Genomic DNA, 16,572 nt, shown 5'->3' on the forward strand with positions numbered 1-16,572 from the left:
ACCTCCTCCCATGTCTATAATGGTCAGATGATGTGGTTCAGCTCCTGTCCCCAGATATTCACTGTCCCAAGGGGGTCTATTCACTACCCCTCCCCCCTCCCCCCCTTCCAACCTTCTAATGTTCAGTTAGTCTTTGTTTAACCACAAGCTCACAGATATTCACTTCTATTTCTTTACATAATACAAATCAGGGACACCTTGTTTGACATTAATACAAAGTATTTTATTTAGTTAACATTTCCAATCTGAATGCAGAAGCAATAAAACACACGTACAGACGCAGAATCCCAGATTGATGACCAGAGATGAAGCTCTAGATAGATATCTAGAATGATAGAATGACAGATAGGTAGGTGTTCTCTGTGTACAGGGTGTCTACTGGGAGCAGTGGTGTGGCTCCAGTGTGTGAGTGACGGGGGTCTGGTCCTTTAGGGAGGCCTCACAGGTGACTGAGCCAGCCTTCCTCCACTGGTCAGTGGGGAGGGTGAGGCTGCTGCTCCAGCTGTAGTGACTGTCCTTCTCCAGGACCTCCAGACTCTGGCTGCCCTGCAAGGCCCCCCCGGCCCCCAGCCTCCAACCCAGCTTCCAGCCCTCCGGGAAGCCCCTGTTGGCCAGGCACACTAGAGCCACATTCCCCTGGTCCTGCTCCTCACTGGAGGGAAGTAGGACAGACAGGGAGGGAGGTACCACACCCACTAGGAGAGAAGATGAGGGGGGATAGGAGAGATAACATGTAAGGGTTAAACTGGACAAGAACCTTGAAGAACTTTCAGCAACTTTAATATGAAGAAACAAATATGATATTTGTATTGTATAAAATAGTCTGTGAAAAAGGCAAGTTATATATAAATACATTTTACACACTCTTTAACTTCCCTCCAATATCATTGATGAAGCAACACCACACACTACATTCAGTGATGCATTAAAGTACAGAAATGAAACTGACTTGCTTACAAAATAAAATGCATTTAACAATGCTGCTGAACTGTTTTTGTGTATTTAAAGACATCGAACACATCAAACTATTATTTTTTGGCATATTAGGTTTTTGTCCTTGAATGATCATTAGAGTATGTGGAAACACACTCGGAATCAAATAAATTCAACTAATCAAATAAATTAAACATTAAAAACGACAACTTTTTCTGAATAATTACTTTTTATTTACTTTACCAGTATATAAATGTTCAATTGAATTTATTATAAAAAGGATGAATCTCTTGTACCTACAGTCAACGATGAGTTTGGTGCCTCCACCGAAAGTGTACCACAGTGACACAGACTCATTGAACAGCCGTACAAAAACCTCCTGCACTTTACACACACCAGTAACTCTCTACACAACACACATTCAACCCTACCACTGATTGTCTGTCAAAAACAGGATGTGTAGGTCATAACTTTTCAAATTAGTTTAAGTTTGATATTTTACATTATCACTTTTGCTGAATTCCGCTCTGACTATAAAATATAAATGTTGGAGATGTGTAATATCTCTGACAAACTCACTAAGTATTAATTTAAGTTTAATATTTTACATGATTACTTTTTGCTGAATTCCCCCCTGACTATAAAATCTAAATGTTGGAGATGTGTAATATCTCTGACAAACTCACTAAGTATTAATTTAAGTTTAGTATTTTACATGATTACTTTTTGCTGAATTCCCCCCTGACTATAAAATGTAAATGTTGGAGATGTGTAATATCTCTGACAAACTCACTAAGTATTAATTTAAGTTTAGTATTTTACATGATTACTTTTTGCTGAATTCCCCCCTGACTATAAAATCTAAATGTTGGAGATGTGTAATATCTCTGACAAACTCACTAAGTATTAATTTAAGTTTAGTATTTTACATGATTACTTTTTGCTGAATTCCCCCCTGACTATAAAATGTAAATGTTGGAGATGTGTAATATCTCTGACAAACTCACTAAGTATTAATTTAAGTTTAGTATTTTACATGATTACTTTTTGCTGAATTCCCCCCTGACTATAAAATCTAAATGTTGGAGATGTGTAATATCTCTGACAAACTCACTAAGTATTAATTTAAGTTTAATATTTTACATGATTACTTTTTGCTGAATTCCCCCCTGACTATAAAATGTAAATGTTGGAGATGTGTAATATCTCTGACAAACTCACTAAGTATTAATTTAAGTTTAATATTTTACATGATTACTTTTTGCTGAATTCCCCCCTGACTATAAAATCTAAATGTTGGAGATGTGTAATATCTCTGACAAACTCACTAAGTATTAATTAAAGTTTAATATTTTACATGATTACTTTTTGCTGAATTCCCCCCTGACTATAAAATGTAAATGTTGGAGATGTGTAATATCTCTGACAAACTCACTAAGTATTAATTAAAGTTTAATATTTTACATGATTACTTTTTGCTGAATTCCCCTCTGACTATAAAATCTAAATGTTGGAGATGTGTAATATCTCTGACAAACTCACTAAGTATTAATTTAAGTTTAATATTTTACATGATTACTTTTTGCTGAATTCCCCCCTGACTATAAAATGTAAATGTTGGAGATGTGTAATATCTCTGACAAACTCACTAAGTATTAATTTAAGTTTGATATTTTACATGATTACTTTTTGCTGAATTCACCCCTGACTATAAAATGTAAATGTTGGAGATGTGTAATATCTCTGACAAACTCACTAAGTATTAATTTAAGTTTAATATTTTACATGATTACTTTTTGCTGAATTCCCCCCTGACTATAAAATGTAAATGTTGGAGATGTGTAATATCTCTGACAAACTCACTAAGTATTAATTAAAGTTTAATATTTTACATGATTACTTTTTGCTGAATTCCCCCCTGACTATAAAATGTAAATGTTGGAGATGTGTAATATCTCTGACAAACTCACTAAGTATTAATTAAAGTTTAATATTTTACATGATTACTTTTTGCTGAATTCCCCCCTGACTATAAAATGTAAATGTTGGAGATGTGTAATATCTCTGACAAACTCACTAAGTATTAATTTAAGTTTAATATTTTACATGATTACTTTTTGCTGAATTCCCCCCTGACTATAAAATGTAAATGTTGGAGATGTGTAATATCTCTGACAAACTCACTAAGTATTAATTTAAGTTTAATATTTTACATGAATACTTTTTGCTGAATTCCCCCCTGACTATAAAATGTAAATGTTGGAGATGTGTAATATCTCTGACAAACTCACTAAGTATTAATTTAAGTTTAATATTTTACATGATTACTTTTTGCTGAATTCCCCCCTGACTATAAAATATAAATGTTGGAGATGTGTAATATCTCTGACAAACTCACTAAGTATAAGAAGCAGCCATGTAGAATAGAAATACACCAGTATTTAATGAATAAAGTTACATGTAACTAAATACTGTAGTCAATTCCAGGCCTTCACACAGATTCAGGTAAGCTATTTCCTTCCATGTTTAATATTGTTATTGTGTTGCATTAACAGTTTCATCATCTGTCCTGAGGTAGGGTGTTTCCATAGAGGAGGTGCTTTGCATTGGCAGCTCATGCTTCAGTGCTCTGGGAGTGTTTATAGCCCTGTGAACTTCAGACTGCAGGATTGAGATCTGTCCATCAACACAACAGAAACCACGACAATCATGACTCTGATCACCATCTTCATATGGACACTGGTCTGCTGCTGCCTCAAAGGTCTGTTGTTTTCTAACTCTCACAATGGAAAAATGACATATTGTTGAGTGCCTTGTATAATCATTGAAATGGATCTCAATTAATAAATGTACCTTCATAAAATATAACTAAATATAAGTCATATCTTATTCATACTCGTTGATCAATTCATATTGTTTCCTCTTCAGGATCCAGAGGTCAGGTGACTGTGACTCAGCCTCCTGTAGTGACATTTTCTCCAGGAGACCCTGTCACTCTGACCTGTACAACCAACCCTAAAGTGTACAGATGGGATGATGGAGATGAGGGTGTGTTCTGGTATCAACAGAGACCTGGAGAAGCTCCCAAACTCCTGATAAGATATGCAAAGAAACGGTTAGATGGGATTCCTGCTAGATTCAGTGGCAGTGGGTCTGAGAGGGACTTCACTCTGACCATCAGTGGAGTCCAGGCTGAAGATGCAGCAGTTTACTACTGTCAGAGTTACCACAGTGGTAATGTGTTCACACAGTGATTTATAGACGTACAAAAACCTCCTGTACAAAATGACACACATCACTGGTCCACTGAACACAGAACTAAAGGTCTTGTTATATGACACCAAGTATAAGCACTTTACTATCTCACAGAAATAATGGTTACAAACTAATATAGTTTCCTAACCCTTCCAACCTTCCATGTCTAAAATGTTCCTTCTTATCAGGAAGATGCAGGTAAAATTGTCCTATTGAGGGATGAATAATCCATATCATGTCAACATAAAATCAACATAAAATCAACATAAAATCATGTGTGTTGGTGTGCCTCAACACACACAGCTGGCCAACACTTCAGGGGAACAGAATGTGTGTGTGTGTGTGTGGAAAGAGCACTGTGAAACAGAAACTTAGATTTCCATGGCTCCTCTCCCAGAAGAGAGCAGAACACTCCACAGATGTTCCCCCATCCTTAACATCCGTAACATGACACCAGAGCTAGACCAGGGGAGGTTGGACAGTGGACACCAGACAGACTGGCAGAGGTCAACGATCAAAGTCAGAGGTCAGATATTAGTCACAGGTCATTTCATAAGTCAATTCACTAGTCTTGTGGTGTGGTGTGGAAAGGCTTGGGCACCGGAAGTCAGGCAGAGTGGTTGAGTTCAAAGGTCAAAAGGGCAGAGGCGTTGACAGGCCCTCGTCAAGAGAGAAAATGTTGCCGTTTTAAAGCTAATTTCCTGCAATTCTACACATACAGCGCCACGGAAAAGTATTCAGACCTCTTGGATTTCTTCCCATTTTATTGTGTAACATAGTGGGATTAAGATTTTTTAAATCCAACTAAAATATAATCGTTGCGTAAGTATTCAGCCCCTTTGTTTAGTCAAGCCTAAGTTAGTTCAAGAGTAATATCTAGCTTAACAAATCCCATAATAAGATACGTGGACTCACTCTGTGTTAAATAATAGGGGTTGACAAGAACTTGGAATTACTAACCCTTCCTCTGTCCCTCTTAACCAGAGTGCCTTGCACAAGGGCACATTGATAGGGATTTTGTCTAAAGCCCCATAAAGAAGGGCAGTGATTGGTAGATGGGTAACAATAACAAATCAGACATTTAATATCTCTTTAAGCATGGTCAAGTTAATAATGATGCTGTGGATGATGTATTAAACCAGCCAGACACATCAAAGATACAGTCATCCAGTTTATCCTGAACTGAGCTGCAGGACAGGAAGGAAACTGCTCAGGGATTTTACCATGAGGAAATTGGTGATTTTAGAACAGCGACAGATTCAGTGGCTGTGATGGGAGAGAACTGAGGATGGATCAACAACATTGTAGTGACTCCACAATAATGACCTAAATGACAGAGTGAAAAGAAGAATACAGATATAGACAATAATAACATTCCAAAACATGCATCTTGTACGTAACAAGGCACTATAGTAACACTGCAAAAAGAACACACCAAAGGAATACACCTTTTGGCCTAAAGCCTTATGTTTGGGGCAAATCCAACACAACATGTCACTGAGTAACTGCCTCCTTATTTTCAAGCTTGGTGGTGGCTGCATCATGGTATGGGTATGCTTGACATCGGCAAATACTGGGGAGTTTTTCTGGATAAAAAGACACAAAATGGAACTAAGCACAGGTAAAACCTGCTTCAGTCTGCTTTACACCAGAGACTGGGAGAGGAATTCACCTTTCAGCAGGACAATAACAAAAACCACGAGGCCAAATCTAAGGAGACTCACAGGTGTAATAGATGCCAAAGGTGACTCAGGCAGCTGAATATTTATGCAACGACTATATTTTAGTATCAGTCTTTACAAAATATATACATTTTCTGCCACTTTGTGGAGCTTGTTGACAACAACATTTAAATTAAAAACAACATTTCTATTAAATCCATTTTAATCCCAGATTGTAACACAATAAAATGTGAAGAAATCCAAGGGGTCTGAATACTTTTGCAAGGCACTGTATTGCCATGGGGCAGACAGAAAAGAGTGCAGTTTTATACATAATAATTATACATTTTGCAATCAGGCTGAGATAATGTTTGATTTATTAATGCTAGTTTCCTTAATTACTACACATTCTGCCTTGGGGCAGAGAATTTGGCATTTTAAAATCATTTCCTGTAATTCTAAACATTTATGCAACGGGTTGTGATGTGTTTATATCTTATCTGAGGAGGGTGGGGTGACCATAGAGCTTGGATCAAACTATAGTGGTTAAAACAATAGGATTCTAATATCCCATAAGTCATTGCAATTCATGGGACCAGCTTTGCTAGTTAGTAACGGCGCAAGAAGTTGTCAATGGTCCAATGAATATGTTTACTCTTCCACATGGAATTACTTAATTGTCTTAAACTTTCCATCTTCAAACTAGCCATAGATATCCTATTAAAACACTAGAAGGGTTACGTCATTACAAAAATGCTGCCATTGTGGTGAGGGAGAAATCCAAACCATTCTATTTGGAATGAATGATAGTAGAGGGATAATTAAAGTAAGTTGTGTGATATATTGGAAATTGCGTAATATAATTTCTGTCAACCTAAAATATTGTCATATAGTCATAAATACAGTTTATATGGGTTTAATACAACATTTCTGCATACATAGCCTCTAAAGTATATATGTAAACAAGACAATAAAAGTTTAAAAAAAAAAGTTGTTTATCTTGGAAAGCTGAGAGGTCTATTATATGATACAATAGCAGTACAACCTGTCTAAGTCCTGTCATCTACTGATTTGAATTGAGTGATTGCTGTGAATTGACTGCATGTTTAAGTAGAATGTAGGTATATTGGCAATTAATGTGAACAATTAATCCAAGCATTCCTCTTAAACTGTCTGGCTAGCTAGCTAATAAACACCGTGTAGGTAAATTCTTCAAATGTATCATTTTAAACAATATCTTAACACAACTCTGGCAAACCATGGTTGACCAACTCCCTGACCAAAATGGCTGACCTTTATCCCTAGTGGCTAAAATAATGTTTTAGCATGGGCAGCGCCATGGAGGCTTCCACCAAACTTCTGCCATTTTAAAGTAGTCAAAGTAGTCAACTGGGTGGCAATTCCTGAATGGCACTGCCCATGCTGTCACACACGCTACAACGGCACAAACATAAACATGAGACTGATCTGTCTGTATGGTGCATGTCCCTACAAGTGAAACTTCCCAGTTGGAACTCCTGACTTTTGATAACTCTGACAGCATGTGTACTCCCCACTAGTTAAAGCAACAAGTGATGAAACTCACTTTTTATTACCAGCAGTCAAATTCAGTTAACCAATATGCTACTAATACCTGGTGACGTTGATACTGTTCTGTCATTGTACACCTATCTAGTTATTTATTTACAAAAAGCAATAAACAGTTTGCAGTTCCAGTCTGTAATTCCACTAACAGCCTGACCCTGCCACTGTTTGACAAATAACTATTTATACTCTGTCTGAACTGATCTTCAGGATGACGCCATTCAGGCACAAGAGGGCGCCAACAAGCTGAAAATATCAGCGCCATAGATTTACTGTAGAAAGTAAGGCTCCAGTAAGCATCACCTGTCTCCATTGGTCAGGTCTGGGATCCCGGATATTAACATTAGAGGAACAGTATACCAGTGGAAGGTTCATCCTGAAATCAAATAACATTTGGGCTCAGCTTGACATAACACCCTTTCAATGTAATATAATGTCCAACACATTTTTTAATTTGGGGTTGAACCTACCCTTTAATACACCACTTAGTTGTCCTCCTATAGTTGACCATTAGATTGGAACAACTCACAACAGCAAAAGAAAAGTTATATAAGTACCTCTCTATCTGTTTCTATCTTATCATTCTGTGTGTCTCTCTTGCTCTTTCTTTCTTTCTCTCTCTCTCTCTCTTTCTCTCTCTCTCTCTCTCTCTCTCTCTCTTTTATCTCACTCTTTCCCTCTTTCTCTCTCTCTATATATTTATCTCTCTCTCCCCCTCTCTTTCTCTTTCTCTCGCTCTCTATCTCTCTCTCTTTCCCTCTCTCTCTGTTTCTCTCCATCTCTCTCTCTCTCTCTCTCTCTCTTTCTCTCTCTCTCCTTCTCTCTCTCTCTCTCTCTATCTTTTATCTCACTCTTTCCCTCTTTCTTTCTCTCTCTCTCTATCTTTTTATCTCTCTCTTCCCCTCTCCTTCTCTCTCTCTCGCTCTCGCTCTCTATCTCTCTCTCTTTCCCTCACTCTCTCTCTGTTTCTCTCTATTTGTTTCTCTATCTCTCTCTCTCTCTCTCTCTCTCTCTCTCTCCCTCTCTCTCTCTTTCTCTCTCTCTCTCTCTCTCTCTCTCTTTCTCTCTCTCTCTTTCTCTCTCTCTCTCTCTCTCTCTCTCTCTCTCTCTCTCTCTCTCTCTCTCTCTGTCTCTCTCTCTCTCTCTCTCTGTCTCTCTCTCTCTCTCTCTCTCTCAGCAGCCTATAGTCTCTCAGCAGCCTTTAGTCTCTCTCAGCAGCCTATAGTCCCTCTCAGCAGCCTATAGTCTCTCTCAGCAGCCTATAGTCTCTTTCAGCAGACTATAGTCTCTCTCAGCAGCCTGTAGAGTGCTGTTTTGCATAGTTGTTAAGCCTCACTGCTCCTGACACTTTAAGACTTCAGTGTTAGCAGCCTTGGGTCCAGTCTGTTCAGTCTTCTCAGAGCCACAAATGATGATGAAGATGATGAAGATGATATCACTGATACCACTGCTGATCATACTGGGGTTCCTGACCCAAGGTTAGAATCTCTCAGCATCTCTCCCTGTGGTCTACTGGTTTTAGCAGGTTTTAATGGGCCTGTACATGTTTGTACATGGAAAATGTTTTCAATGCTTTTCATCTGGATTATTAAGACGACTCAAAGCTAATTTCTCCATTTCAATTTCAGAGTCATCTGCACAACGTGTCCTGAATCAAGCTGATGAATTGAAGTCAGTTCGTCTCGGAGACAGCGTGTCTATCAAAGCTGTTGCAAGTTCAACCGGTATTGGTGATGACATGAGCTGGTACCTGCAGAAACCTGGACAGGCTCCTAAACTCCTCATCTATAATGTAGAAACCCTTCAGTCTGGAACACCATCTAGATTCAGTGGCAGTAGATCAGGTACTGAGTACACTCTTACAATCACTAGTTTCCAAGCTGAAGATGCAGGAGATTACTATGGTATGGGTTATTATGGCGCCCCAGAGCGTTTCACACAGTGTTTTAGAGTCGTACAAAAACCTCCCCCAGTCAGACTGCACAGAGACTGTACTGCTGCAGCTGGGACCTACTGCAGGTGTTGAGGAACAACAGACTATGATATGAAACACTGGTTCACTGAACACACAGCGTTAGACAGTCCCACACCAAGACAATGTTACTCTGGTTACTCACGACAGGATCATAGTTCACCCAACCACCTCCTCTACACAACCACAACCTTTACTTCACCTCTGGAGTGGTCAGATAAAAATGAATTGTGTAGAACAGACATCATTATTTGTCAAAAAGATCATGTAGTGCTAGCTCTACTCATTGTATTTCTATCTTTAATGTTTTAAACGTTTCATCTCACTGAACGCAGGCTTGATTTGCATGGTCAGGGTCAGATGGTTTAGCTTCTACTAGTTTAGAGAAGTTCTGTCCCCAGGGGGTTGGTCAGACAGACAGATAGACGGACGGACAGAGAGAGAGAGAGAGAGAGAGAGAGAGAGAGAGAGAGAGAGAGAGAGAGAGAGAGAGAGAGAGAGAGAGAGAGAGAGAGAGAGAGAGAGAGAGAGAGAGAGAGAGAGAGAGAGAGAGAGAGAGAGAGAGAGAGAGAGAGAGAGAGAGAGAGAGTGAGAGAGAGAGAGAGAGAGAGATTGAAAAAGCAGAACACACATTCAACAAATAGTCATTTGGTCTTAGAAAGAGAAATATAAACCTGACAAAGAATTAGATCTAGCTGTAGATACATTTCCATTTGTTGTCACAGTAAATAAATTAGTCAACATGTTATTTTCCAAATCCAACTTTATTAGAACTGAGGCAGACAGCAACATCACAGTAACAGTCTGAGTACAGAACACATTGAAGTCTCCGGTAATCTATACAATACACATTACTACCCAGGATGTGGTCTCCCCAGCAGTACTAGAGTTTACTCAGTACACTACTCTAACACTCTAACACACTACTACTGCTCCAAACAGGCCCCAGACCAGACCAAAGCCTCATCTACTCCTGCTTCCCCAGACAGAGCTCCTGTTGTGGGCCTCCTCCAGTAGGTCCTAGACCAGACACTGGCTCCTACGAAGGGGGGAGGCCTGGGTGTGTTGGAAGTGGGAGACCCTGCAGGTGTAGAGCTCTCCCTGCTCCCAGCCTGCCTTGCTCAGGGTCAGGATGCTGCTGCGTCTGTAAAGGCCTTCCTTCTCTTCTTCTGGACTGGTCACGACCCCCTGGCTCACCTCCAGCCCGTCCACCTCCCAGCTCACCAGCGCCCCCTGAGGGGAGTAGTCAGTCAGCAGGCAGGCCAGTGAGGCAGAGCCTCCAGAGAGCTGCTCAGAGGAGGGGGGGAGCAGAGACACCTTGGGACTGACAGTAGGACCAGCTGGAGAGAAGAGAACATTTTAATGTTACATTCCAGAGGAGAGAGAAATAGAGTTCTATAAAATACACAACTTATTAAGGTTCACAGAGAACACCTCACAACTCAACAACAATTACATCAATGCACAATAAAGTACATCACTGTTGCTGAGTTTTTATTTATCCATGTATTTTCATGTATATTTGCTGTCCCAGGGACAAAGACCCCATTCTTTAAGGATCTTATCGCTCAATAACACTGCTGGAAGCAGATATTAAGTAACTTTATACTCTGCTGTGTGTTGTGGTGCACCTTCCATGTCCCTTACTTCAATAAGGCGTTTAAAAGGTCAGTCTGCTGTTCAAACAACAACAACAAAATTGAACCTCTCTCAAGTTCATGACAGAACTACGGATGTAAGAAAATGTATGTAGCAATCACAGATCGCCCATTTAAAGTCAGTCCACTTCACAATAATATCAGACAATGAAAGGGACCAGAACTTTTCTGTTATACTAATAACATTCTCTGTGTAATTCGCGTGTCATAGCAGGGAACTAAACCTGATTAGCTCTTTGAATAAAAAATCTGTTCATTTTGAATAACTTGTTCAAAGACAGGTTGCTTGGCTGCACAACTGAAAGTCTCCCACAGACGGTAGCTAACATTTTGCCTTCTAAACCCTGAATTCTGAAATAAATACTAGTATTGGGGTTTCCTTTACAGAGTTTGAGTCCTAACATGTCTGGTATATATTCTGTAGTGTTTTGAAGTAAAGGAAAAAACACTTACTTCTCAGCAGCAGTTTGGTCCCTCCACCGAACGTGAACCACAGTGATACAGTCTAGTTAAGACGCCGTACAACAACCTCCTTCACACAAGAGTGAGCACACCCTGCACTAACAGAACCACTCATACAGCTCCACACAGCGTTGTACAACTTTACTATACTCATAAAGCATTACACATCTTCACATACAACTACAGTATTTGACACTCTTAATATAGGAAATATTGTAGCAAGCGATACTCATGTTTTATCATTTACAATTACATGACATTTTATTCATTTAGCAGACATTCTTATCCAGAGCACCTCTGTGCATTCATCTTAAGATAGCTAGGTGGGACAACCACAATAATTAAGCACATTATGTACCTATACAGCATACTATGATTAATGAAGTCTCTGATTTGAGCTCCTTAATGTCTCCACCCACATGTTTTTAACTCCAATGATGTCATATGTTATCAGAATGCATATGGGCAGACTGAAACATTGTCATTTGCGACAAATATCAATATTGACAATTGTGCCATTTTACTGTCAACAACAGAAATATAAAGCAATTCACATGATGATTATTTGCAGTTTATTATTCTGTCCTGAGGTAGGGTGTTTCCATAGAGGAGGTGCTTTGCATTGGCAGCTCATGCTTCAGTGCTCTGGGAGTGTTTATAGCCCTGTGAGTTTCAGACTGCAGGACTGAGATCTGTCCTTCAACACAACAGAAACCACGACAACCATGACTCTGATCACCATCTTCATCTGGACACTGGTCTGCTGCTGTCTCAAAGGTCTGTTGTTTTATAACTCTTACAATGGAAAAATACATGTTGAGTACCTTGTATAATCATTGAAATGGATCTTAATGAATAAACATCCCTGTATAAAATATTATGAAGTATAAATGATTTGTTATTTATACTCGTTGATATTTTTCCTCTTCAGGATCCAGAGGTCAGGTGACTGTGACTCAGCCTCCTGTAGTGACATTTTCTCCAGGAGACCCTGTCACTCTGACCTGTACAACCAACCCTAAAGTGTCCAGATACAGTGATGGAGATGAGGGTGCGTTCTGGTATCAACAGAGACCTGGAGAAGCTCCAAAACTCCTGATAAGAAACATAAAGACACGGCTAGATGGGATTCCTGCAAGATTCAGTGGCAGTGGGTCTGAGAGGGACTTCACTTTGACCATCAGTGGAGTCCAGGCTGAAGATGCAGCAGTTTACTACTGTCATAGTCACCACTATCTCTATAGTAAAAACTTGTTCACACAGTGATTTAGAGACGTACAAAAACCTCCTGTACAAAATGACACACATCACTGGTCCACTGAACACAGAACTAAGGGTCTTTACAAACTAGTTTCATAACTCTTCATCCTCCCATGTCTACAAATATCCCTCCTTATTAGAATGATACAGGTGAAATAGTCCCATTGAGGATTAATAATCCTTATCATGACAACATAAGATCATGTGTGAAGCAAGAAGGTTGGTGTGCCTCAATGCTTGGTTGACCAACCAGACACACACAGCTGGCCAACACTTCTGTGGAGCAGTATTGAGTGTGTGTGTAAGTGCATGCATGGGTTTGACTGAGAGAGAGCCCTGTGAAACAGAAACTTAGATTTGCATGGCCCCTCTCCCAGAATAGAGCAGTACACTCCCCAGATGTTCCCCCATCCTTAACACCCCACCAGCGCTAGACCAGAGGAGGTCAAAGATCAAAGTCAGAGGTTAGATGTCAGTCACAGGTCATTTTATAGGTCACTGCACTAGTCTTGTGTGGTGTACACAGGAAGAGGTTGGACACCGGACGTCAGCCAGACTGGTAGAGGTCAAAGATTTTAAAAAGTCAGAGGTCAGTTCCCCAGGGAATAGTCATTTCAACCCCAATATGCCACCAGACTGCCTGTCACTTTGTTCTAGTCAGCTTTTAGTTAGAGACTAGATGATGAGAGCACCATTTACTAAGGTCACATTTTACATCCCTAGTGCCCACTAGAATGGCATGAGGAAGTATTAGATAACTAGTGATGTACATCTGAAGATTCATCATGAATTCATCAGGAATCAGCACTGAGACAGATTCAACATTGATTCATCAGGAATCAGCACTGAGACAGATTCATCATGAATTCATCAGGAATCAGTACTGAGACAGATGCATCATGAATTCAACAGGAATCAGCACTGAGACAGATTCATCATGAATTCATCAGGAATCAGCACTGAGACAGATTCATCAGGAATCAGCACTGAGCCAGTTTCATCATGAATTCATCAGGAATCAGCACTGAGACAGATTCATCATGAATTAATCAGGAATCAGCACTGAGACAGTTTCATCCTGAATTCACCAGGAATCAGCACTGAGCCAGATTCAACATTAATTCATCATGAATCAGCACTGAGACAGTTTCATCAGGAATTCATCAGGAATCAGCACTGAGACAGATTCATCATGAATTCATCAGGAATCAGCACTGAGCCAGTTTCATCCTGAAATCACCAGGAATCAGCACTGAGCCAGATTCAACATTAATTCATCATGAATCAGCACTGAGCCAGTTTCATCAGGAATTCATCAGGAATCAGCACTAGGCCAGATTCATCATGAATTCATCATGAATCAGCACTGAGTCAGTTTCATCATGAATTCATCATGAATCAGCACTGAGCCAGTTTCATCAGGAATTCATCATGAATCAGCACTGAGACAGTTTCATCATGAATTCATCATGAATCAGCACTGAGACAGTTTCATCATGAATTCATCATGAATCAGCACTGAGACAGTTTCATCATGAATTCATCATGAATCAGCACTGAGACAGTTTCATCATGAATTCATCATGAATCAGCACTGAGACAGATGGAAGTCTTCATCTCAGTTTAGAATACCTCCAGGGTCACTGACAGGTCAGCCAGTGGCAAAGGTCAACAGTTCCAAAATCACATGCTCAGACACACACAACCTACTAATGCCTCCACCAGTACCTGTCCTGTACCACACTGGGGCATCTCCCAGACCTAACCCTGAGTAAACTAGACTGGATATCAGACAGAGGATAACATTCACCTCTAGCTGATATGTCTGACCTAGCAAGGTCAAGAATCTGATATAAATGGGTTCTTACACGCTAATAATTCTTTATTACACAATACTGGAGAGTATAAATGCCATTTAAGATTAGATCTCATATGTTTCTCTGTATTTATTTATTTAATTTGGCAAGTCAGTAAAGAACAAATTGTTATTTACAATGACGGCCTACAATGGACAAACCCGGGCCAATTGTGCGCTCCCCTATGGGATTCCCAATCACAGGCCGGATGTGATACAGCCTGGAGTCAAACCAGGGTGTCTGTAGTAATGCCTCTAGCACTGAGATGCAGCACCTTAGACCACTGTGCCACTCAGGAGCCCTGTAGCTTTCCACACATTTACTGAATATGCTATAATGGATCCAAACAATAAGTCCACCTGATGCTTTTGTTCTCTGTAATGTTGCATATTCAATCTGTGGTCTCTTTCTCCCCCAAATGAACAACTTCATTACAGAGTCAAGTTTAGACCAATAGTCTATAGGAGGCGGCAGTGGGAACATGGAACTGGTAAAATTGATACGAAGGAGGACATTCATTTTAATCATTGAGATTCTAGCATGTAAAGAAGTGGCCATAGCAGACCATCCATTTATCTATTTCTGGATATTCTGAAAGGTTTCTAAGTAGTTCTTCCTGAAAGTAGTGTGAATAGAGGGGGTTAAGTAATGTCTAAGTAGGTGGTTTGTTTCTTCACTGGGATAAAGGGTGGTAGTTGCTTCCCTTAGCTGAGTTAAGAGGTAGTAGATCTGTTTTAGACCAGTTGATCTTGTAACCAGACCGTGACCTGAATGCTGTGAAAACAGACATTATTGTCTGGAGGGATTCCTGAACATTTGCAACGTAAAGCAGTATGTCATCTGCATACAGAGAACTTGCTTGTTAAGACAAGGTTGGACATTTACTGCCACCTGCCATAATGGAGTGTTTCCACATGAGGATAATGCATTGGCTGATTCCTCCTGATGATCTGTATGGAATTATGTGATCATTCCTTAACCCATAGGAAGTCCCACCTAGTTGACTACTTCAAAATGGTGGAATCCCTCAATGGCAATGTCCATGCAAAACGGTTATATCCATCTGAGGCCTCAATCATTATTTATGGTCTGAACTGAACTTCAGCATGACGCCATTTTAGCACAAGTCTAGAATATCAAGTATAGAATAGCAATACACTAGCATTGAATGGATACACTTAAATGTAACTAAAATCTATGGTCAATTACAGGCCTGCCACAGATTTAGGTAAGCTATTTCCTTCCATGTTTAAGATTATTGTGTTTATGTCATTGCATTAACAGTTTCATCATCTGTCCTAAGGTAGGGTATTTCCATAGAGCAGGTGCTTTGCATTGGCAGCTCATTCTTCAGTGCTCTGGGAGTGTTTATAGCCCTGAGAGTTTCACACTTCATGAATTATATCTGTCCTGACAGTACGACTGCAGTGTTATCAGCATTGGGTCCAGTCTGTTCAGTCTTCTCAGAGCCACAGATGATGATGAAGATGATGAAGATGACATCACTGATTCCACTGCTGATCATAATGGGGTTCCTGACCCAAGGTTAGAAATTCTCAGCATCTCTCCCTGTGGTCTACTGGTTTTAACAGGTTTTAATGGGCCTGTACATGTTTGGACATGGGAAATGTTTTCAATGCTTTTCATCTGGATTATTAAGACGACTCAAAGCTACATTTTTCTGTTTCAATTTCAGAGTCATCTGCACAACGTGTCCTGAATCAAGCTGATGAATCTAAGTCAGTTCGTCTGGGAGACAGCGTGTCTATCAAAGCTGTTGCAAGTTCAACCGGTATTGATGATGACATGAGCTGGTACCTGCTGAAACCTGGACAGGCTCCTACACTCCTCATCTATAAAGTAAAAGCCCTTCAGTCTGGAACACCATCTAGATTCAGTGGCAGTAGATCAGGTACCGAGTACACTCTTAC

General features: G+C 39.9%; 2 gene segments (V, D, J or C); both read right to left on the bottom strand.

Annotated features, from left to right (window-relative positions):
* Positions 1 to 284: 284 nt before the first annotated feature.
* LOC139398510 (Ig lambda-3 chain C region-like) lies at positions 285 to 8,891 on the bottom strand. The segment is given in 3 exon segments: positions 285 to 695; positions 1,234 to 1,339; positions 8,790 to 8,891. Coding segments are annotated over 3 exon segments (528 nt in total).
* Positions 8,892 to 10,425: 1,534 nt separating this feature from the next.
* On the bottom strand, positions 10,426 to 11,043 carry LOC139398511 (Ig lambda-1 chain C region-like). The segment is given in 2 exon segments: positions 10,426 to 10,745; positions 11,037 to 11,043. Coding segments are annotated over 2 exon segments (327 nt in total).
* Positions 11,044 to 16,572: the final 5,529 nt, after the last annotated feature.

This window comes from Oncorhynchus clarkii, unplaced genomic scaffold (assembly GCF_045791955.1).
Source record: "Oncorhynchus clarkii lewisi isolate Uvic-CL-2024 unplaced genomic scaffold, UVic_Ocla_1.0 unplaced_contig_1716_pilon_pilon, whole genome shotgun sequence".
NCBI classification, from domain to species: Eukaryota; Metazoa; Chordata; class Actinopteri; order Salmoniformes; family Salmonidae; genus Oncorhynchus; species Oncorhynchus clarkii.